The sequence below is a fragment of the Phascolarctos cinereus genome, unplaced genomic scaffold, assembly GCF_003287225.1.
Source record: "Phascolarctos cinereus isolate Bilbo 61053 unplaced genomic scaffold, phaCin_HiC Scaffold_3;HRSCAF=262, whole genome shotgun sequence".
In the NCBI taxonomy this organism is placed as follows: domain Eukaryota; kingdom Metazoa; phylum Chordata; class Mammalia; order Diprotodontia; family Phascolarctidae; genus Phascolarctos; species Phascolarctos cinereus.
In genome coordinates this window covers 254,434,882-254,460,531 of record NW_027555736.1, presented here as the reverse complement: position 1 = coordinate 254,460,531, position 25,650 = coordinate 254,434,882, and the positions used below count along the sequence as shown (strand labels likewise).

Below are 25,650 nucleotides of genomic sequence, written 5' to 3'. Positions count from 1 at the left end.
AATATCTCCCACATCCCTTCAATAAAAGGAAGAACAGCTGCCACCGTCTTGGGGTTAGTCCTCTCCCTGATCTGCAAAGACAAGGATCCTGTAGAACTGGTTCTACAACCCTGGAGAACATTTTATGACACTAAGAATATGCAACATTGATGATGCAAAAGACAGGTTCTGTCCTTTCCCATCACTCCAATTATTCTCAATACCAAGAAAGTGCTTATTAGGCTTTTTTCTATTACTGATATTTTTTGACATCTTGGAAAGTGAGGATTCAGCTCATGGAAACTTAATGAAAAAAAACTATGCTTTGTGTCTTCTTTACCAAACTCCATTTCTGACCACCCACTCAGTGTTCAAAATGTCTGTTCATGGATGCAGATCTTCTGGTACTGACAAACATTGATGAGCTTTAAAATTTAATGTTATTATTTTTGCACTTAATAGTATTTTATGTTTTCCAATTGCATGTAAAGATTGTTTTCAACATTTATTTTACAATATTATGAATTCTGAATTTTTCTCCCTCCCTCCTTTGTAACATATACAATCAATTTAAATATATTTTCATATTAGTCATATTAGGAAAGAAGAATCAGAACACAAGGGAAAAACAAGGACAAAGAAAAAAAAAGTTAAAATTGTATGATTTGATCTGCATTCAGACTCCATAGTTGTTTCTCTTGAGTTGGATACCATGATTCATCTTGAATCCTTTGAAACATTTTGGATCATTGTGTTGCTGACAAAGCAAAGTCCATCATAGCTGGTCATCAAAAAATGTAGCTGTTATTGTGTACAACTTTCTTCTGGTTCTGCTCACTTTACTTTGTATCAGTTCAAGTGAGTGTTTCAGGTTTTCCTGAAATCATCTTGCTTGTTATTTCTTACAGCTCAATAATATTCTGTCACAATCACGTATCACAGCTTATTTAGCCATTCCCCACTTCATACATATCCCCTCAATTTCCATTTCTTGGCCACAACATAAGGATATCCTTTGATCCAACAACACCACTGCTAGGTCTATATCCTAATGAGAATGAAAAAAGGGGAAAGGACCTACTTGCAAATTTTAACTATGTTCTACATAATGTATGGAATATTTACTTACTAGGTACCCATGAGCAAATTCAATTCAAAATCAAGGATAAGACAGACTTAGGGTGCTTCCTCAATCAGAAATTGGGAGAGAAGTATTTACTCATTATGTACATAACATGGAAATCAGAAATACAAGAAAGCTCAGCAACATGGGAGAGCTAAATTCAAAAAGGAACAGAACGTCAAATCAGCAACAAGTATTTGCTTATTGAGCATTCTAAACTATGTGCCAAGCACAGCATTAAGTACTGGGGATATGAAGAAAGGCAAAAAAATTGTACGTCTTTTTAAGGAGGTCACTCTTATTTAAAGAGATAACATTGAAATAATAATGCACTATTTATCTACATCTGTGTGTGTGTGTATGTATATGTATATATGCAGCGTAAAGGTGGAATTAAAGAGGATGGGGAAAGGAGAAGGTGGGGAGTATTTTAGGTAAGATTTAAGGAGGTCAAGGGGGCCAGGAGGAAGGGATGAGGAGGAGAACAATTCCAGCCAGCGAAAATACACAATAGAGAGATGTAATATGTTGTGAAAGGAAAAGCAGGGAGATCAGTGTCATTGGATTGATGAGCATGTGGAAAGCACTAAAGTAGAATAACACAGGAAGGAGCCATGCTATAAAAGGCTTTAAAAGCCAAATCAGAACTTATGTTTTATTCTGGATTCACCAGAACTTGAGGAAAACTGTCAGATCTATGTTTTTGGAAGGTGATATTAATAGCTGAGTTTCGTGTGAAATGGAGTGAAGAGAGTAGTAAGGCTGGGAGAACAACCATTAAGCTAGCATAATACTCCAGATATCAGTTGGTAAAGGCCTATCTCAGGGTGGTTTTAGCACCTTGAGGAGAGAAGGTAGAGTACAGTAGAATTATGATACAAGTAGAATGGATAATACATAACTACTAATTAATTATGGAGTTGAGGTGGGACTGAAAGTGAGGCATTAAGAATGATAGCTAGGTACTGCAAAAGTTGCTTTCTCCTGGGAGAGAAGAAAAAACACCACAAGCCATAAATAGAACTTCACTCTACACCTGTTCCTGGATATAGGCATCTTTTACTTTGTGCATCATGACCTCAGTCCACTTCTTGCCTCACTGACACTTCACCTCCTGGCAGGGGAAGTTTTTTATCAGGTCTCACATTCCTTTTCCTCACTGTGTCTCTTGCACAGTAATACACAGCTGTGTCCTCAGTCTCAAGGGAAGTCATTTGTAGATATAACATGCTGTTGCCATTATCTCTGGAGATGGTGAATCGGCCTTTCACAGAGTCTGCATAGTATGTACTACCACTACTACCACTAATGCTTGCAACCCATTCCAGTCCCTTCCCTGAAGCCTGGCGGACCCAGCGCATGTAGTAATTGCTGAAAGTAAATCCAGAAGCTTTGCAGGAGAGACTCAGAGATCCCCCAGGCTGTATCACATCTCCCCCAGACTCCACCAGCTCCACATCACACTGGACACCTGCAATACAGAGACATTACATTAAAGTCAATACTCTCACATGAAGTTACCACTTCACATTGTCCCTTCCTCTCCATAAAACTACCTTGGAAAATGGTCAGAAGGAAAATCCAGTTCAGCCTAAATTTCATGGTGAGTTTCCACGTTAGTCCTCTGCAGGGAAGGGCACAGAGCACTTGACTTTGTCTCCCACAGGAGGTACAGGTACAGGTTTGGGGCTGCTTTTCATCCCAGTAGGGTGGGACCCAATTTGCATGTCTTGCTCTATTCAAAAAGAAGAACACCTTCTTCCTCCCAGGGAGAAGTTCCTTTCCTGAACTTCAGATAGTTCTCTTAGAACTAGTTCCAAAGTACTGGGGAATGTTGTTGACACTGAGACTCTCAGAACTGATGGTTCTGACTCAATTTCGATGACCCCACATTACTTAGGTAACTCTAAACAGTTGGATGGCGTGCAGTAGGCTTTTCTGCCTCCAAATAATTTCTAATTGATCTTAGGCCCATTTCTGAATGTCAAACCTCCTCAAACATCTTCCATTTCCAATGACCAACATACTGAATCTCTTTTGTGAATCAGTTTATTCTCAGGGTCTCTTTTGCTGGTCCTTGGCACTCTACTGCTTCCTAACTCAACTTTTCATCCCCTTTTTCCTAGCATAATGTTTCACCTAAATTATTTACCCATAGTTTCAATTATACTCACTCATTGCCTTCATACGAATAGCTCATATACCTTTTTTCAAATATTTTAGGTGAAGAAATTTAGTTATGAAAGTCACAATTCACAATAAGAGATTTGCAAGTCTCCTCCAACAAACACCTTGTTCCTCAGAGAGTCATAGCCTATTTAATGGGAGAGAGAAACTCTTATCCTCTGTGACATTGACCTAATATTCTGATTTATGGAGCAAGTATGGCTAAGATTTCTGTGAGATGATCCTCAAAGTTCAAGTACCATTCTCATCACCCAGAAGATATAGCTCTGCTGCCACCTGCTGAATGTTTAACTGTATACACAGAAACATGTTTCCATTCTCACTTCCACATTCTTTTTTTTTAAAGAAGGAATATTTATAATTTCAGGGCCCTTATACTTTTAGAGTTCTATATCTAGAAAATTTCCAAGATCATCTTTTTTTTTCTCAAGTACTCAACTCAGTGGGGGGGGGAAAAACAATAAAAAGCCAACAATCCCTCTCTTAATCACCATTATATCTATGGAGTCTTCATCATAAAGCATGGAGTCTGAGCCATGTTTATTTGGTTTCTTTCCCCTGTTACTGTTATTACATTTTAGGTGGCTCCTTCTTACTCTGTTATTTAACAAATTAAGGGTAATTTATAATAAAACAGACCTGTGAACAGAGTTCAATGATTATAGAAGAGAAAAGCATAGATCAGTACTGTTCAACTTGAGTCCGTAAGTCAGCATTTCAGATGTGCTAGTATAAGGGTCTTAGATTTTTAAACTTTTTCCATTTCTGACATAAAAAGATCACCCTATGTGTCCTATTCACAAATAGTAAAGGTTGCAAAACTGGGGAGTGTCTCATTCACTCTTTGTAAAGCAAATTTAAATAAAGCTTAATATTTTTAACTCCCTTAGTTAACATGAACACTTATGATCAACCTCAGAGTATTTAGGGTGCTTGCTTATATGATGAAGGCAACTGATGCCATGGAAGCAAAGTCTAGATTAGCCAAGCCCCTTGACTTGATATAAAAAAACAAACAATCTAGCAAGCCCTAATTTAAATACAGTAAGAATCAGCTCAGCTGTCAGAAATTGAGCTAAGGAGAAAAGTAGCCCCAGGAAATTCAACAGTGAAAACTGGCCAGGAAAGATACTGTTCTCAGAAAAAGTAGCATTTTAAGAATTACAAATACCCAGATTAAACTACAAAAGGCATGTAAAAGAAGACACTATCTGCATAAAGAGAAAGAACTGAAAAATAGGTTATAAATAATTTTACAAATATACATATTTGTTTCTAATACCCATCTCTAGAGCTGGGGGAAAGAAAAAATATTTATATGATAACTTTTTAAAATTTCATTTAAACTTACTTAAAGAGAATAGCATGGTGTGCATAATAGATTTTCAGTTTCATAGCCAGTCATTTTTTCATATATTATGGAAATGTTTCTTTTATTGCATAAATTAAAAATAACATAAATTTGAAAATATTTTTAAAGAGCACTATCAAATTTCACAATAAGAGAAAGGAAGTCAGGGTCTTGAAGTGGCAGAGACTTGCACTGGCTTGGCCACCTTTGTTTCTTATATGTATCTTTTAACTAGCATACTATGCATGGGCCCACTCTTCCCATTGACTCTGTGTATATTTGTGGAACAGTGTGCCTCATATTTATAGTGGAAAGGTTCATGCTATACTTGTTTCTTTTTCTTTCAACTAGTTGGCCAAGTGGTTTCAGTCCTTGAGTGTGGACTCACAAATACCTGGGGTCATTGACCTCTTGATCTTCCAACTTATAAATATGATGTAGAGGAGTAGACCAAGAGGGGAATGCTACATTAGAAATCACACCCTCTGAGGAAAATTTTTTTGGATTTTCTTCAATAATAATATAAAGAAATTTGTACCAAAATCTGATCATATATTCTTAGTTATGTGACAAACAAAATGGAGAAATCTCTTTCCTTTCCAATCCTCACTGATGCAGTGCTTGGGTGCTTATGTTTAGGTGCTTGTACTTGGACCCCAGTTTACCTTAGTCCCAAACAGTATAATAAATTCTGACTTAAGCATTCAATTAAGAGCATCACATTTCATTTCAAATATTACCAGAATGAATTAAATTACCTTTTGGTTGTGTTCCTGTACACAAAAACTTGTCTCTTTTATGTGAGGCAGAAAAGATTAAGTGCTACTCAATCTGCCTCTCTTTGATCTGAGGGGAAAAGATTCACCCTTCTTTCCTCCTTATCTTTCTCTCTTCTACATTCAACAGGTTGGCCAAAGTTGGAATGTAAAGAGAGGGAGAAAGAATTTTTTCCCTAACAATTCTCCAAAAGTTTCAAAACCTTTTACTCTCAAACCCTCTGTTCACACTGTTCATACAAATACTTATGCTTTTCTTTCCCATACTTCTCTCATTCCTACATGCTTATATTTTCTTCCCTTCCTTCTACCTACTTATCCTTCTGATGCACTTTGATTTAAAGTTCCTTTCAAACTGCAGGTATCTAACTTCTTTCTAATTATGACCTGGCACTTCGAGAATCCTTCTCAACTTGCCTTTTACCAATTATTTAATCTAAATAATAAAGTATTCTTCTCTCTGCCATCCACCTGCTCCTCTGCGCTGCTGTTACCAGGGAGGAAAAGGGGGAGAGAAAGAAAGGGGCATTCCAGAGTCAAGCTGCAGCCCTTGGAATGTTGTTCTTGCTACCTGACTGCATAGGGTGTAAAATTACACACAGACACAAACACAGAACAGATACATAATAATGACAGGGAGAATCCAAAAGCTCAGAGACACTGGTCAGAAGTCCCCTACGCAAATTAGACAATATTTTTTCGTTGTTCTCCAGATCTTATGGAGTCCAGGAAAAACTTTCCTTGAGGTACTGGAGACTGAGCTTTCTCCAGTTCCATAAAAGATAACCTAAGGGCAAATCAGGAGATGAAGAGGAAGATTGGCCCATCCTCTTTGCCTATGAGCAAAAAAAAAAAAAAAAAGCACTGGCTCCTCCTGTAGTCTACTTGCCTCCACCAGCGTCCTGGTGAGGGACAAAAGAACCCACAAAGGTTCCCAACAAGGCATCCCTTCTCAAGAGGGAAATCTGCTAAAGCCTGTTGCAAACTCGACCCATCCCCAGCAAGCCTTCCTAGGTGCTTCAAGGGCAACCCAACTATAGGTTGAGAGGAGGGGGGAGGCTTACATCAACTCGGAGAAGGACTGAGACTTCAGACAAGGCCCACACTGGGTGCCATAAATGCTGAGGTATGAGAGACTGTGACCCCTCAAAGACTGGAGTACTAGATGGGTCATCTGGAATGAATTCCCAGACTCAAGCATTCTTTAAGTCAAGGTGACAAAGATTTATTGTTATGCTTTTCAGTGTACAACGATTCTTAAGCATCCCGCTGTCTTAAAGTGGTACAGTTAAACTTTCTCGAGAAATGTAAATCATGTTAAGACGCATTTCATTCAGTATCCCTCCTACTTCTTCTATAATTAGAGAATACTCAAAATCCTATCTGCTGTTCTTCAACGTTTTCTTTTTTGCACGCGTTTGCAATTTATTTTTTAATTTTTTTAAATTTTTATTCATTTTAAACTTAAATACAAAAAAAAAAACAAAAACAAAAAAGAGCTTTATGTACACAGCACAATGAAAAAGAGGATTCAGTATAAAATAATGAATTTCCATATCACTGGTTACTTAAAAAAAAACCTATGTAATACTACATATCATTTTCATAGCTACCCCGATTTTCTGTATTTCCTCATAAATTTTATTTTTTTTCTCTGCTGTGCACTTTTTTCTCCCTCCCTTCCCATCTCACCTTATAGATGGCTACCATTACACACAAATATGTCTGTGTGTCTATTTATATATGTGTGTGTATATATGTACACGTATTTATGTATATGGATGTAAAACCATACTAAACACTCTTCTATTTATCAGTTCTTTCTGTGGGTAGGGATAGCATATTCCTTCATAGGTTCTTTGTAGTTCATTTGAATATGTATAAACTCCTAATGGCTTAGTCATTCAAAGTTGTTGTTAGAATATTTTGCTGTGGCTGTGTACAATATTCTTCTGGTTCTGCTTATTTCACTCTTCATTTTTTCTTCATTATGTTAGCCTTTCTATGTTTTATCTAAAATCTATCAGCGTATCATTTTTTATGGCACAGTAGTATTCTATTATAATCATATATCACAGCTTGTTTGGCCATTCCCCCAACTGATGAGCATCCACTCAATTTCCATTTCCATGAGAGCTGCTATAATTTTTTTAGAACACATAGATTCTTTTCCTTTTTACCTTAAATCAGCTTGGGAAACAGATCTAATAGTAGTATTCCTGGGACAAAGGTTATAAACACTTTTGTAACTCTTCGGGCATAATTCCAGGTTGCTCTACAAAGTGGTTGAATCAGCTCACAGTTCCACCAACAGTGAATGTGTTCCAATTTTTCAACATCCCCTCCAAAATTTGTTACTTTCCCTTTCTATCATTTTATCCAATCTGATAGGTCTAAGGTGATTTCTTAAAGCTGCTCTAATTTGCATTTCTCTAACCAGTGGTGATTTAAAGAATTTTCCATATGACTATAGTTTTGATTTCTTCGTTGAAAAACTACCTGTTCATATCCTTTAACAATTTACCTATTGGGAGATGATTCACATTCTTATAAATTGGACAAAGGTTTTACATAGTATATATGAAACATTTATCTGAGAAAGCATCTTTAAAAATTTCCCCCCAATTTTGTTTTCCTTCTGATCTTGGCCACATTGGTTTTATTTGTACAAAACTTTTTAATTTAATATAAGTGGTATTCATTTGACACCACATAATACTCTCTACTTCTTGTTTGTTCATCTGTTGCCCTCCACCCCATAAATCTGATAGGTAAAATGGGCCATATTCTTCTAATTTTGATATAATATCAACCTATCTGTCTAGGTCACACATAAATTTTGAACTTATGTCAAAATATAGATCCCAAGAGATCACCATCAGTATGTCAGTTTCATGATAGTATGCTTACTCATTTTGGTCTAACAAAACCAACAAAACACAAATGTTCCAGCAATCACCCCCATGCCATCCATACATGGAACCATTGGTCACAGCAAATGGAGTTTTGCATGAGGTGGATAAGTTCACTTCCCTTGGCAGTATGCTTTCCAGGGATGTACATATTGATAATGAGGTTGATGTATGCATTGCCAGAGCTACTTCAGTATTTGGGAGCCTTTGAAGATATTAGACTTACTACCAAGCAGAAGGTCTACAGAGCTATTGTGCTGACCTCATTGTCGTATGCCTGTGAAACCTAGACAATATACCAGCACCATGTCAGATAAATGAATTGCTTCCATTTGAAATCTTAGGAAGATTCTGAAGATCACCTGGTAAGATAAGATACCACACACTCAGGTACTTTTTGAGGTAAGCTGTGAGGCATTCAAACTCTACTGCAGAGAGCACAGCTTCAATGGACTGGCCACATTGTTCAAACACCAAACGTATGCTTGCCAAAAAGACTGTCATATGGGGAACTCACACAGGGCAAGTGCTCACATCGGGGTCAGAAAAAAGGATGAACATCTCTCTAAAGAATTTTGGAAATGGGGCAGCTAGGTAGCACAAGGGATAGAGCACTGGCCCTGGAGTCAGGAGGACCTGAGTTCAAATCAGGCCTCAGACCAAACATGACATTTACTAGCTGTGTGACCCAGGGTAACTCACTTTATCCAAACTGCCTGAAAATAATAAAAAAATTAAAATTTTGGAATTGATTATGTGACACTGGCACAGGACAGTGGCATGTTCTCATCAGAGAAGGTGCTGTGTCCAAGGATGAAAACTAAATTGAAGAAGCTCAAAAAAATGCAAGATGTGCAAATTTAGAAAATCCAACCCCAATGCTCTCATGTGGAAACTTTATGCCCAACTCGTGGTAGAGTATTCTGAGCTTGTATTGGTCTGATCAACCACAGTCAGATGCACTGTAACTTGACTCTAACATAGTGACATCATTTTGGTCCTCTTTCAAAAGGAAGAACAACAACCATCCAATCTTGGTAAATGGTATGATATTGGTCTTATTAAATTTGCCCAGTTTCTCTCAGACTGTTCTTCACCTTTCCCAACAATTTTGACCAATAAGAAATTCCTATCCCAAAACCTTAAAAATTCACATTTATCAAATACAGGTTTACTAAAATCATTTGCTACTGTATGATGCATGTCTGCTCTGTTCAACCGATCAGTTCATGTAATTCTTTCTGTGCATTTCTAAGAGTATCCTGCTCAATATTTCTTATAGTACAATAGTATTCCATCACAATCACACAGCATGACTGGTTCAGCCATTTCCCCAAATGACTGACATTCCCACAATTACCAGTTCTTTGCCACCACAAAAATAGCTGCTATAAACATTTTAGAACATCTAGGTTATTTTCCTTTTTCCCTAATCATCATTGTAAGAGGCCTAGTAGTGGTATTGCTGGGTCAAAGGGTATAGGCAGTTGAATAACTCATTGAGCATAATTCAAGATTGCTCTCCAAAATGATCAGATCAGTTCACAATTCCACAAACCATGCATACATGTCCCAAGAATTTTAAAAACATATTTGCTGTCTAACTTTTTATTTTCACTACTCAGTGTTCATTGTTATGCATAGTGCTACCGTAAGGAAACATTCAGAAAACTCACTCATCCCCAAAATGCATACAACTGCATGCTACCATAGTACATACAGAAAACTGGTTTTTAAAAAAATCTTTTTTTATAAGAGAGATTAAAAGGGTACCATCATTTCTGGTAACAATTATTACAGTTGTGACTCAATTTGACAGTATTACTTTGCTATTCAATAAAAGAAGAATTGGGAACACTAGGGCAGTGTCTGTCAATCCTAAAATATCTATCTACTACAGAAAATTAGGAAGGCAAATATTAGTGCATTTCCCATTTATTTTTATGAAGAGAATTGAGCAAAGCCCTGTTCTTCAGGTTTCAGGAGCCGAGGTCCATAGTTTAATAACTTCATTCCCACTCATCAAATTTATTTGTGATTCACATTAAATAAAAAATTTCTTAAATTTTCTCTGAATGATCATGTGAGGAGTCACTCAGCAATTAATTGACCAGAAAATGAGCTTTTTACTTCTTGACTTCTGTCCGATTTTCAACTTTAGTACTATAAACCTACAAATGAGAAGCTTTAGTCAAAGCCACTAGCCAATGAACCATATAAACACTTTTTAGATGCTAAATTATCTAGAACCAGTCCTGTGTTACCAATGTTTGCACAGAGAAAATTGTGGTGTTCTTAGTGGAGTTAAATGTCCAGTTTCTCCTTGATATTGTTGAAGGAATTTGCTCCCATGGAATCAGCCTGGCCTTGCTCCCACCACTCCTTGTGTCACCCAAGGATAAAAATGGTTGTGAGGTAGGGTTGAGGTTCCCAATGGACATATGTGAGATTGCATCTGGGCTTTCTCTGTGAAGGTATCATTGCCAACACCAAACTGCTAGAGAAAGGTAAAATGTTGGTGTTGAAGATATCCCAACAAATAGTGAGGAATTGTGAGTCATAATGGGGTCATGAACGTCATTCCTGCAACTTTTCATTTGGGGGTTAGGGTATAATTCCATAATTTGATTCATCTCAGGAGATGCATGAATTCTGCCTTTGCCCCAAGGACCTTCATTGCTGGATGGTAGAAGTATATAATAATGCTGCTTAGGTTATAAATAAATGCCAGGTGTTTTCTGATATTTCTTCTTGCCCAACAGCTAAAGAAGATGTTCATCAAACCCTGACCCCCACCACCAAAGCTTCCCTTTTCAGAAGCTATATGTGACAGCTGATAGTATATTTCAGTGGAAGATCAACAAAGACTCCAGAATTGAAACAGTCAGACCAATCTGTGACTATGGTGCTGCCAATAGCTTCTCTCTCTCTTTCTCAAAATACTCATCAACATTTGCCAGTAACAGAGTATCTGCCTCCATAAACACACATTATGAATACTGTTTAGTGACCAGAAGTAGAGTTTCTGTCTTTTCCTTGAGGTTGAATGAGCTGGATATTCGCTGTCCAAGGTGTTGATCATGATGATTACATTGAAAATCTTTTGTAAACTTTCCTGTTATGGAGCTGGGGAGGCAGTCACTGCTCACTGGTGAGTGCAGGAACCCAAAGCACCTCGATGAAGGGGCACCTGAGAGGAACATCTAGATCTTCCTTACTTTCAAAAAAGAATTTAAATATATTTTAATAAGTTATTCTATCAACATTTACCCATTTGCCTTCATACTTTTTTGCCTATATTGGTCAGTCAATCACTAGAAGTTCCTTATGTAATGTCGGATACATTCACGATTGAAGGTCCAAAAATCTCCTCACAATGATTGATTAAATTTCTTACATCAGTCAAAGGAGAAAAATAGAAACATTTATTGACATTTCCTTACAAGTGATGAATGGGACACTCTTTAGTCTCTGTGTACAGTCATGATTATGCATTTGAGAGAAATAATTATTTCTCACTTACATTTAATTACTATTTCTTTAAATAGGGCCAAGATTTTGCCCTTCTACTTCCTCACTGACAAGTCACTTCCTGTGGGTTATTCAGGCAGCCTTTGAAGGGCTAATACTGAGAGGGAGAACTCAGATCTGTTCGAAAGTAAAGTTAGGTGAATTGATGGATTGAAACCCATTGTGTTTTAGTCAGACAAGTCTGGGAAAATGTGGGTTCTCCCTTTTATCACACGAGGATATGAATCCAAATAATTCTCTTTGACCAAAACCAAGTGATTAGAATCACATCCCCACATCTTCAGTAGAATAGGTCCCTGTCTTAGTATAATATTCATTCTTTCATTGTTGACCAATCAGAGTTGATTCAAACTCTCAGAAATACACATTTTTAGATGGGCATTGAATGGGTTCCATGATGGGTTTTTTTTCAAAGCGAGATGGCCAAATGGCCATCTTTTTATTAATAACATGCTAGCATTATTAATAAAATGATTAATTACTGAGAAACTGTAGCTCTCAAACTTTTTATATGTTGCACATAATGTATGTGAGATTTCTGTATGCGTATAATACTGAGAAAATGAAAATTAAAATGGATCTGCTGAGGTTTAGAGGTGGAGAGCTGGGACCCCAAAATCAGAACACCAGGGTCCTGTTCAAATGAATTCAATTTCAGCCAATGTCATGGTATATTAGAACATTGGGGTGAGTGAGATTTAAAGAATCTGCCAGATTGGACAGACTCTTAAGCAATCTAAGCATGTGTATTGCTAATATAAATGGGCCAGGTGTTAAGAATCTGAGTCCCTTAAGTAGGACAGATGGATCTTATATATAGAAAGACTGTGGAAGGGATCTAGGAGTGCCCAAATAGTCTGGGGTACCTGGAGGAGGGGGGTCCAAATAGGATTAAAGGTGGGAAGTGGCTGGAGGTAGTGGGAAGTGCCATAGGGAGGTAAGGCAATGGAGGGCTAGGCTAGGTTAAGGGTAACAGAGAATTGGGAGATTGGGCATAGAAGATAATGAAAGGCCAGTTGGTAAGATTAAAGCCTCAGAAGAACTAGAGATTTAAACATGTGGGAAAGTCCAGGAATTTTCCTTTTTGGAATCCAGATCCCAAAGACATAATTTTTTATCTTTTAGGAGTTCAGATCCTATCTCATCAGCTCCTCTATCATTTTCTTATTGATCCTATCTACAACTTATTGCTTTTGTCCAGTAACTGACTTCTTAGTCTCTGTCTCTAAACTTAGTTCAGAATTCCGCTGACCTGTGATGGGTTAAGTTTAGAAATCCAGTTCTCTTGCTAACTACTCTTCTATTCCTGCCTCAAGGAATTCTGGTAACCTGGGAATATATGGTCTGCCACAGGGGAGTTGGCCCTAATATATTTACAACACCTTCAATCCTTCACTGATGTCTGGTTTGCTGTCCAAGTAACTCTGGGCCATTTTCTTGGGCCTTACAACTGGACTCAATCTATAACCCCTTCTTAGTCACGAAAAGGAGAGAAGGAGGGTTGTTGCTAGCCCTCCAATTTCCATCCAATATGGTGTTATCCAAACTTCAGCTATATAACCAATTATGTTGCCCTTAAGCACATGATGTCACCTATCCTGTTATGTTTTTTCTTCTGTAGTTGCCAAAAACCTTTAAAAGGGAAGCTGTCCTTTTCCTTGGCATCTTTGACTGGAGAATGAGGCAGCCGTTGAACCATCTTATTCTCAGATTATTATTCTTGATAATACAATGTTATCTTGCTTAGAGAAATGTGCCTTAGTTTGCCTTTTTCTTAAATTTAACTTTCAACAATATTTAATAGTAATGAGTATTTTTTTTCTTAATGTGTTAAAATGTTAGGGAAATTACTTATTACCTACCTAACATGGAAATCATGGATAGAACACATCTCAGCAATGTTGGAGAGTCTCGTTCATGAAGAAAGAAGGTCAAATCAGCAACAAGCTTTTATTAAGCACTTACCATGTGCCAGGAAGGGTGCCAAGAGCTGGGGATACAAAAGCGAAAAACAGTCCCTGTTTTTAAGGAGGTTAGTCTCATTCAGGGAGACAACATGAAAATAATTATGCTCAAAATTTATATAGTATATATGTGTGTGTATTTGTGTGCATGTGTGTGTGTGTGTGTGTGTGTGTGTATGTATACAGGATATATCCAGCACAAAGACACTGGAATGAGGATTGGAGAAGGAAGAGGGGGGCAGAATTTCAGGTGAGATTGGAAAAAAGCCAAAAGGGAGAAAAGGCAGGGATGAGGAAGAGAAGAATTCCTTTTTTCTTTTTTGGGGAGGGGATAGGAAGAGGGGGGGGAGAAGTCAGAGTGAAGTGACTTGCCCAGGGTCACACAGCTAATAAATGTCAAGTATCCCAGACCAGACTTGAACTCAGGTCCTTCTGACTCTAAGTCTGGTGCTGTATCCACTACACCACCTAGCTGCCCCTAGGAGAAGAATTCCAACCAGTGAGAACACATGGAGTTCAGAAATGAAATCTCTTGTGAAAGGAACAGTGAGGAGGTCAGCATCACTGAATTGCCAAGCACAAGGAAGGAAGCAAGGTAGAATAAGACAGGAAAGAGAGGAAGGGGCTGTGTTATGAAAGGTTGTAAAAGCCAATTAGCATTTTATATTTTCTCTCAGAGGTAATACAGAGTCACTGGAATTTGGGGGAAATCATGATATCTGTGCGTTAGGAAGATAATTTTGATAGTTAAATTTAGTATGGACTAGAGTGAAGAGAGTACTGAGGCTGGGAGAACAACCAGCAGACTAGCATAATAGTCCAGTTTGAGCTGATAAGGGCCTACCTCCGTGGTTGGGGTACTTTGAGGAGAGAAGGAAGAGTATTCTAGATATGTGATGAAAGTACAATTTACAAGACATAACTACCAATTAAATATGGGGTAGCAATGGGAGTCAGAGTCAGGCATTAAGATTCATGGCTAGCTACTGGAAAACTTGCTTTCTGCTGGAATAGAAGAAAAAACAACACAGGCCATAAATAGAAATGATTCAGATTCTCTCTACACCTGTTGCTGGATCTAGGCATCTTGTATTATGTGCATCATGAGCTCAACCCCTTTCTGGACTCAATGGCACCTCAGGGGAAGTTTCTGTATAGTCTCACATTCCTTTCCTCACTGTGTCTGTTGCACAGTAATACACAGCAGTATCCTCAGTATTAACTGAATTCATCTGTAGATATAACATGCTGTTGCCATCATCTCTGGGATGGTGAATCAACGTTTCACAGGGTCTACATAGCATGTCCTACTTCCACCAGTGCTAATTCTTGCAACCCCTTCCCTGGAGCCTGGCAGACCGAGTTCATCCAGTAGCTACTGAAGGTAAATCCAGAAACGTTGCAGGAGAGATGCATAGAACCCCCAGGCTGTCTCACATCACTTCCAGACTCCACCTGGACACCTGCAATACAGAGACATTGTATTAAAGTCAATAATCACATTAAGTCACCACTTCACATTGTCCCTCCCTCTCCATAAAAATACCTTGGAAAACAATCAAGAGGAAATTCCAGTTCAGCTTAAATTTCATGGTGAGTTTCTAGGTTAGTCCTCTGTGTGGAAGGACACACAGAGCTTGGTCTTGTCTCCCAGAGATACAGGTACAGGTTTGCGGCTGCTTTTCATCCCAGTAGGGTTGAACCCAATTTGCATGTCTTGCTCTATTCAAAGAGAAAAAGAACATCTTCTTCCTCCCAGGGAGAAGTCTCTTTCCTGAACTTCAGAGAGAAAGTTCTCTTAGAGCTGCTTCCAAAGCACTGGGAATGTTGGTGACTCTGAGGCTCCCAGAGTGGATGGTTTTGACTCAGTATCAATCACACCACTTCACCTCAATAACTCTAAACAGTTGGGTCTAAGACTAGTAGTAGTACTAGTGGGCCTTTTTGTGTTCCTAATAAATTTCTCAATCTTGGTCTCATTTCTGATTGTCAAAGCTTCTCAACCATCTTACATTTCCAGTGCTCAACAGATTGAATCCGTTCTATGAATCACTTTTTTCTCAGGGTCTCTTCTCTGGATTCTTGGCACCTATGCTGTTTTCTGAGTCTTCTTTTTTTTCTTTACCTAAAATTACATTTCATTTAAATTATTCATCCACAATCCCAGTTATATTCCCCATTACTTTGCTAGAGGCAGCTTATATTTTTATTTCACTCATCTAAAGTAACAGTGTTCATTAAGAAAATTGCAAGTCTCCTCCAAGAAACACCTTGGCAGCAGGAGGACATATCCTGCTTAATAAGAGACAGAAACTTTTATTCTCTGTGACATTGACCTAATCTGATTTAGGGAGCCAGTATGGTTCATATGTTAGGAGATGATCTTCCTATTTCAAGTACCATTCTCATTACCCAGAATATGGAGTTCCACTGCCGCCTACATTAAATTTAATTGTATACTCAGCCACATTTTTTCATTCTCACTTCTGCTTTCCCTTTTTTTTTCCAGAAGAGGGATTTGTAATTTCAGAGTCCTTATGCTTTTAGAGAGCTAGATCCAGAGAACTTTTAGAGATCATCATTATTTTGAAGGATTCAATTCCCTGGGGGAAAAAAGCCACTAATTCCTCTCTTGGTCACCATTATAGCATGGAATCTCTGTCACAAAGCAGGAGGGTTCTCAGCCATGTCTTTTTGTTTTTTCTCACCTGCTATTTTGATTACATTTGAGGTGATTCCTTCTTATTCCATTGCTTACTAAATTAAGTATAATTTATAATACAACTCTAAGTTGTGAATGGAGTTCAATGGCTATAGTAGAGAAAAGTTCAGAATAGTCCTCTTCAAGTGCTGAGTCCATAAATCACTGTTTCACACATGCTAGTATAAGGGTCTCAGATTTTAGACTTTTCCCATTTCAGATCACCCTATGTGTCCTATTCACAGATAGCAAAGGTTGCAAAACTTGAGAGTGTCCCATTCACTGTTTGTAAGGAAATTTAAAGAAATGTTTATTTTATTTTTACTCCCTTAGTTGACATGAACAATTTTAATCAGCCTGAGAGTACAGTCCTTGGTCATATGATGAAGGCAACTGATGCTACATGGGCAAGGTCTAGATTAGCCATATCCCTTGGATTGATATAAAAAAGCAATCTAGCCAGCTGTAAACAAAGGGAGAGTCAGCTCTGCTGCCAAAGTTGAGCTAAGGAAAAAAGTTGGCCAGGATATACAATTGTAAGACCAGTCCAGCAAAGATACTGTTCCACAAAGAGAAATGTGGAAGTTTCAAAATAAGAAGAAGGAAGTCAAGGTCTTAAAGTGGAGGAGACTTGAGCTGGCTTCACCATGTGTATTCTTCACATGTATCTTTCAACTAGCATGTTCTATGCATGCACCCATTCTTCACCCTGTGTGTGTTTGTGGGAAAGTGTGCCTCATGTTTATAGTTAGAAAGTTCATACTATACCTTTTGTCTTTACTTTGAACTAATTGTGTCAATTGGTTTGGGCCCATGAGTGTGGATGTACAAACTACTTGGGGTACCTCATGAATATCTCACTTATAAAAGTGACTAGGAGGAGTAGGCTAAGACAGGGATGCTACATTGGAAATCACAAATTTATTCCTGATATCAGGGAAAAAGTCCTTACATTTCCTCAACAAGAATATAAAGAAATTTGCATCAAAATCTGATCAGACATTCTTAGTCATGTGACCAACAAGATGAAGGAATCTCTATCTTCTCCAGTCCTCACAACTTCTCAAATGTTTTCAATATAACAATAATGCATGAGAAGTAAAAGCAATTTCAGCTATCCACATCATAAAATGCTAAGCACTCTAACAAGGCAGCAAATTGATGAACTAACAGCAGAAAAGGTTTATAATTCCTAATCCTTAACATGCTCCCCAGAATTCCCCTCATACCAGCTCCTAAATCCTTGGAGGAGTGGCACAACCTGACCCATAGGCTTACAACAGAACTAATTTCTTCCCACTCCAAACTGTGCAGCAGTGGTGGAGATACCGAAAATTAATTTTTTTCTCTCTTTCGAATAATATGGCAGCATGCTGTGCTACTAGAAAACTAAGGAACAGAGGGAACTTGAATAGGAAGCCAAATGTATAGGACTCCATCAGGTCTAAAGCAAAAGGTCCTGACATCCAGTTGATGCCATTCATTTTCTCCCTTCAGAAGTCACATGGGCAAAGCCTGAGGCCACTGAAATGTGAATGCTCTAGTACAGGAAGAAGCAGAGCTCTGATATCTAGATATAAGGGAATTTACCATCAAAGCAGAAGGAGTTAGAAGGTGATAGATAGATAGATAGATAGATAGATAGATAGATAGATAGATAGATAGATAGATAGATAGATAGATACACAGACAGACAGACAAAGATAATGAAAAGAAGATTGAAATTATCAAAGATCTCAATAAGAAGAAAACTCACAAATAAACCCAGTAAGGAATATATTAATAACATAAGAAAAGATAGCCACTAGGACACCTAAACTATTTCAAACAATGAATAAATATTGAAGTACAAAAGAAAATTAATCAATACATGATGCAGCAGAAGGCTCTATGAATTCTCAAGATCTCTTGGGAAGTGACAGCATAGAGTCACAGCAAAATATTTCCTAATGGTGCAAGAAAGAAATGAGTGGTAAATGTTGGATTTATCTCCTGCATAACAGACAAAATTGGCAGCACAGAAAAACTTAAATCCAGGTGGTAAATCTCACCAAAATAAAAAAAGAATAAGTGGTTGGGAATATAAGTATCTAAAAAGAGAAAACGGTCTGGAAGGAGAGAGCAAAAACAATTACATGAAAGGGAAACATGATCCCTATAAGTAAAATATATTTCTCTAAGTTAGGATGAAAAAATCAACTTAAGGATGTTTTAGATGCTTACTCATCTACTATGTTAGCTACTCCTGCCAGTTTTGTATTATCAGTCATTCATGGATATGCTAAATATACAGGGTAAAACAAAGACTCTTTGGGCACTTCACTAGAATCTCTGGCCACATTGACACTGAACCCTTGGCAACTGCTCTTTGAATCAGGTCAACCAACCAGCTCTGAATCCATAGTGTTATCATCTAATTCATATCTTTCCAGCTTCCTCACAAAAATAGTATGTGATACTTTGTTAATATACACAAAACCAATATCCACAGCACTCCCTCTATACTAGTTCATTGATTCTGTCAAAATAGAAATTATATTAGTCTGATATCAGCTACTCTGTATGAAGCCATACAGAAGCTTTGTAATCACGGTTTCCTTTCCAGGAATGACTCAAAAATCCAGTGCTCTTCACACTTCCGTTGAAAGAATTAACACTGCCACCATCACTTCCATTTCTCTCCGTAACTATAGGATTGGGGAGTAGAGGTGAAAACTGGATGTTTTGATGCTGATTTGAAGGATCAGAGGAGATGTGACTTCTCTCTAGACTCTAAATTTTAACTTTGCAGCTCAATGTTAGAGACAGAGCACAGAGAATGGAAAAATATGGGGAATAGACAGTTTCTCTCCATTTTTTTTACAAGCACTTCTCCCTACTGAGACATAATAAATATCTACAATAATAAGTAGTTAACCATATTTGCCAGTGCCAGGATAAAATAAAAAAAATAACAAAGGCAATCATCAAACATTCATTAAGTAACTCTTATACGCCAGAAATTTTTTTAAGTAGGGGAGTTACAGAGACAAAAATGAAATCATTTCTGCCCCCAAGCACCTCATCTCACATTTTAATGATGTAAACAACATCTATATATGCAACTGCGGTTGTGATCACCTGAGTGAGCTCTTTAGTATTTTTAGAGTTAACAGCAGGTGCAAAACTTTTATGCCTATTCAGTCATTTGATTTCAGAGTTGATACTTCATACCAGAGGAAAAATACAAATAATAATAATAATGATAATAATAATTAAAATTTATATAAAACTTACTGTGTACCAGGCACTATGCTAAGTGATTTAGAACTATTTCATTTAATCCTCACAACAACCCTGGAATGTAGGTGCTGTTAGTATCCCTATTATACAGATGAGGAAACTGAGGTAAATGAAAGCTAAATGACTTGTCAAGGGTAGTAAGCTAAATGACTGTTAACAGGTAGTAAGTGACTGAGTCCAGATTTGAATTCGGGTCTTCCTAACTCCAAGCTAAGCACTCTATCCACTGTGCACCTAGCTTCCTCAGATTCATGTTGAAACCTTGAGGTTCTGAAGACAGAACTTGAAAATTAAAAATATTTGGAACCAATTATATGCTAGAAAATGTTTAACAAGCATCCTTCTGACCCCAAAAATTATGCACATAGAAAAGTTTCAAATTTAATGTGCATTACTAATATTTTTTTCATTAGTTTCTTTAGCCCAGAAAATCAACAGCAAAATAAATAAAAACAGAGGCCATTCGCTCCTAACTTCCTCTTCTCCTCTCTATTCCATTTCATATCACTAGTATGCCATCAACAACTATCTCCTTTACTCCTGTCTCATGTGATGAAGTCACTTTTTTCTCAATCCTCATTCTCTTTGACCTCTTTGTTGCTTTGACATGACCTCTCTTTTCTCCTTGTTACTTTCTTTTTTCTAGGTTTATGGGACACCACACTCTTGGTTCTCATCCGACTTATCTGAGTTCTCTTCTCCTCCCTCCTTTGCTGGATCATCATCCAGATCATGTCCTCTCATCACGCGAATTGCACAAGACTCAACCCTATGCTCTCTTCTTTTCTTTGTCCATAATATGTTATTTGGTCATCTCATAAATTCTCACAGATTTAACTATTGTTCAGCTATTCAGTCATGTCTAACTCTTCATGCTCCACGGGCATAGCACACCAGATCCTTCTCTGCTATCTTTCAAAGTCTCTCCAAGTTGTTGCTTATTGTTTACATGACAATATCTATTCCCCTCATTCTGTATCATCCCTTATTGGTTTGCTCTCAGTCTTTCCCAAGATCAAAATCTTTTCCAATGAATACCATCTACTCATCATGTGGCCAAAGTATTTAAGCATCACCTTTTCTATTTGACCTTATAGGGAAAAGCCTGAACTAATATCTTTAAATATTGACTGATTTGGCCTCTTTCCTATTCAAGGGACTCTCAAAAGTGCATGAGACTCCATGACACATGAAGAAAAAATACAACAAATTCAAAAGAGTAAAAAAAAATAGGAGAAAATTTGAAATAGTTAATCAGAAAAGCAACTGACCTGGAAAAGAGATTGAGGGGAGATAATTTAAGAATTATTGGACTACCTAAAATCCATGATTAAAGAAAAAGACAGGAATATTATTTTGATATTATGTGAGGTCTGACTGAAAAAAGCTTCAGATTCCCTCAACTAAATCTTCATGATCTTCTGATATGTATGAATATACATGGCGTGTATATGTATATATACGTATATATACACACACACATATAGATCTGCATACATACACATGGGGAGGATCATCTACATAACATAGATATGTAACTGTATAAACTCATATTCTTATATATTAAAGGTATGTAAAGGTAGGTATGTTTACCACATGCATGTGTATGAAAATGCTGTGGAATACATAGCAAATATTCAATAATTCCTGATGTTTGACAAGTACAGAGAAATTAGTCACTATGGACAACACATGTAAACTATTAATAGCACTCATCTTCCCTCTTTACATGCAAGCAACAGAAATAGGAAAGATTCTCAAGAAAGCAAAGAAAATTAGATAGATAGATAGATAGATAGATAGATAGATAGATAGATAGATAGATAGATAGAGAAATGGATAGATGTTCACTGTGAATTTGGAAGAAACCAAAGACCTTAAAACTTTTGCAGTGTAATTCTTCATCTGTTATTGTAACTGGTCTCCTTGTGCTGGGTGTTGTTGAGCTCCCTCTCTAACTCATTTTCCACATGGCCTGTCTGAATGAGGAGGTTTATGTCTAGTCCATTACTTCTCTTTCTCACTGTGTCTCTTGCACATTAATACATGGCTGTGTCCTCAGCTTTAAGGAATTCATTTGCAGGTGCAGCATGTTTTTGCTGTTGTCCCTGGAGATGGTGAATCGGCCTTTCACAGAGTCTGCATAGTATGTGATTCTTCCATCATTCCAAATAACTGCCACCCACTCTGGCACCTTTCCTGCAGACTGGCAGACCCAGTTCATGCGATAGCTGCTAAGGTGAATTCAGAAGCTTTCCAGGAAAGGCTAAGAGACCCTCCAGGGTGTCTCATATCACCCCCAGACTCTAAACGTCACAATGGATACCAGCAAATAAAGAGTCACTTAAGAAAAAAGTCAACAAATACATCACCTCAAAAAATGTTTCTTTAGTCACAAGACAAAACTGCCTTGTAAAATAGTCAGAATGAAAATTCCAGTCAGTCCCAAACCTATTGTTCAGACTCTACAGTGTCAGTCCTTAATAGAGCAAGGCCACACAGATGAAAAGCTCCTCTCCCAGAACTGCAGACACAGGTTTTTGCCCATTTTCATCCTCAGAGGGAGGAGCCCAATTTGCATGTCTTTCTCTGTTTAGTGTGAGGAAGAGCAACTGCCTCCCAGTGGGAGGAGTCCTCTCTCTGAGCTGTAGAGAAGTTTCTCTCAGGATTGTTTCTAAAACCCTGAGGAAGGTTAGTGACACTGAGAATCCAGTCTATTCTCAATTCCAAGGGAATGGTCATTAGGGTTTTCTATGTGTCTGATATTTTCCCAGCTTATCTCAGTGCCATTTCTAATTAAGAAGGCACCCCAAGTCTTTGTAATTCTGGATATTCAGGGAAGATTGAACCTAACTTCAGAATCTTTTGGGGGTTTTTGTCAGAGGAAGGAAGGAGGAGGATTTCCGAGTTTACTCTTAAAGCACTTCTGCTTACTTACAGGGTTAATTTTTGCTCATTCTTTTTGGAACTGGATTTCCTGTAGATTATATACCCCCAATCCATTCATTGTCCCTTATATCCAGTGTGCACTCAGTTGGCATGAGAGAGGTGATTGTTAAGTTTTCAGTGTGAGCTCTAGTATTTCAGAAATTAGCAGACACTGAAAATCAGAGCTTAACCTTTTTTTTAATTCTTTATACTTAACAAAGGCAGAGAGAAAATCTTAATAATGTAGATTAAACTTAAAAGTATATTATGTTTACATTTTTCCCCTAGAGAACTGGTTGTTTAAAACTTAACAACACATTCAAGCTCATATCCCTGTTTGAGTTGGATTGAGGCAAAAAATAGGCAGGGCATAATAAAGCACACTGAATTTCTTGGATCCTCCAAAATTCCCATGTTTTGCTTCTTAGAAGGACTCTTTGCATTTGTTGAGACAGTGACACCATATCCTCTGAGAAATGTGTGCATCTTCTGGAAACAGGTATAAGCTGAGCCTCAGAATGCAGAGACCTTCCTTTCAGAGCAACCAAGTCTGCTGCCACCTACTGCACACAATGACATCAGCTGAGACATTTTTCTGTCTTATGTCCACTTTACATTAATCCTTCACCCACTGGGAAAAAGTAGTTCTTATCAGGGACCATTGAAGTATTCTCCAGCATTTGTATTTGGGAATTTTGTATATTGTAAAGCCTTAACTGAGTCACTTTGTCTCTCTGATTTTTCTTCCCCCGGTAGAGGTCTTACATTTGCATTGTCCTGTCAGAGCAGATTATGGCTTACAGTTAAATTTCTGTTCGTACCAGATATGTGTTGGCCTCTAAAACCCAATAAAGCTTCACTGACCCTATATTATCTTCAAGTTCTCTGTCTTTCTATATCATTTCCCTTTCAATAACTCCAAGGAAAGATATAATATGGTGTTAATACGGGCAAATTGTCTACATCCCTACAAGGGAGAATGATACAACTCTTCAGAATTCTATGGTTATTACACCATGTGAAAGGAGTATACATAAAGAGGGTAGTTATAAGTTGGCATTGATGTAATAATAAAAAAAAACCTCAAGTGGGCTAAATGGATCCAAGTAAGTCAATTCGTCAGATCTAAGAAAATGTACTGAGAAAGGAAGAGGTAGAGAAGGGTAAATTACAGTACAAGGAAAAGACACAAAAACTTCTTACAGCAGAGGGAAAGAAGGGGGGGTGAGCATTATTTGAACTTACTCTCATCAGATTTATTGCAAGAAAGAAATAACATAATCAGTTAGGTATAGAAATCTAACTTCCCTATAGGCAGTAGGAGGAGAAAGGGGAAAGAAAAGGGGGGGGCAGATGAAAGGCAGGGAAGAAGCAGTAAGGGTAAAGGGGGAAAAAAGGGAAAGGGCTAATAGAAGGGAGGAGGAACTAAAAGACAGTGGTCAAAAGCAAAACACTAGTGTGGGGGGAAGGAGAAAGGAGAGAAAAAAAGCATAAACGGGGGAAAACAGGTGGAGAAAAAGACACAGATGGTAATCATCACTGTGAATGTGAATGGAATGAACTCTCCCATAAAACAGAAATGGATAGCAGAATGGATTAAAAACCATAGTCCTACAATATGTTCTTTACAGGAAACGTATTTGAAAAACAGTGACACACACAAGGTAAAGGTAAAAGTTGGAGCAGAATATATTATGCTGCAGCTGAACTAAAAAAAGGGGTGGCAATCCTGATCTTAGACAAAGGAAAAACAAAAATAGATCTTATCAAAAGAGATAAGGAAGGAAACGACATCCTGCTAAAAGGCACCATAGACAGTGAAGTAACATCATTACTAAACATGTAGGCACCAAATGGCATAGCACGCAAATTTGTAGAGGAGAAGTTCAAGAAGTTACAGGAAGACATAGACAAGAAAACCATACTCTTGGAGGACCTCAAGCTCACCCTCCCCAAACTTGATAAATCTAACCACAAAATGAACAAGAAAGAAGTTAAGGAGGTGAAAAGAACATTAGAAAAGTTAGGCATGATAGACCTCTGGAAAAAACTGAATGGGGAAAAAAAGGAATATACTTTTTTTCTCGGTGGCACATTGCACATACACAAAAATTGACCCTGTACTAGGGCATAAAAACCTCACAATCCAATGCGGAAAGGTAGAAATATTAAATGTATCCTTTCCAGATCATGATGCAATAAAAATTATATGTAATAAAGGGGCATGGAAAGACTAAAAAATAATTGGAAACTAAATAATCTAATACTGAAATATGATTGGGTCAAACAACAAATCATAGAAAGAATCAATCATTTCATTCAAGAGAATGACAATAATGAGACAACATACCAAAAATTATGGATTGCAGTGAAAGCAGTTCTTAGGGAAGTTTTGTATCTCTAAATGCTTACATAAATAAAATAGAAAAAGAGGAGATCAGTGAATAAGGCAAACAACTAAAAGAACTAAAAAAGGACTAATTGAAAATCCTCATTAAACACCAAATTAGAAGTATTGAAAACCAAAGGGAAAATCAAGAAAATTGAAATTTTATTGAACTAATAAATAAAACTAAGAGCTGTTTTTTTTTTAAAAAAATACAATAGATGAACCTTTGGTTAATTTAATTAGAAAAAAGAAAGAAGAAAATTAAATTACTAGCATCAAGAATGAAAACAGTGAAGCTACCACCAAGAAAAAGGAAATTAAAACAATAATTGGGAATTATTTTGCCCAATTGTATGCCAACAAATTAACAATCTTGGTGAAATGGATACATATTTACAAAAATGTAAATTGCCCAGATAACAAAAGAGGTAGGAAAATACTTAAATAACCCCATCTCAGAAAAAGAAATTGAACAGGCCATTGATGAACTCCCTAGGAAAAAATCTCCAGGGCCACATGGATTTACA

At 37.4% G+C, this 25,650-nt stretch overlaps 1 pseudogene and 1 gene segment (V, D, J or C); both read right to left on the bottom strand.

Annotated features, from left to right (window-relative positions):
- Window positions 1-2,141: 2,141 nt before the first annotated feature.
- Window positions 2,142-2,779, bottom strand: LOC110203805 (immunoglobulin heavy variable 3-23-like). The segment is given in 2 exon segments: window positions 2,142-2,573; window positions 2,659-2,779. Coding segments are annotated over 2 exon segments (438 nt in total).
- A 7,853-nt stretch (window positions 2,780-10,632) lies between these two features.
- LOC110203806 (glycogenin-1 pseudogene) lies at window positions 10,633-22,030 on the bottom strand (annotated as a pseudogene).
- Between the last annotated feature and the right edge of the window lie 3,620 nt (window positions 22,031-25,650).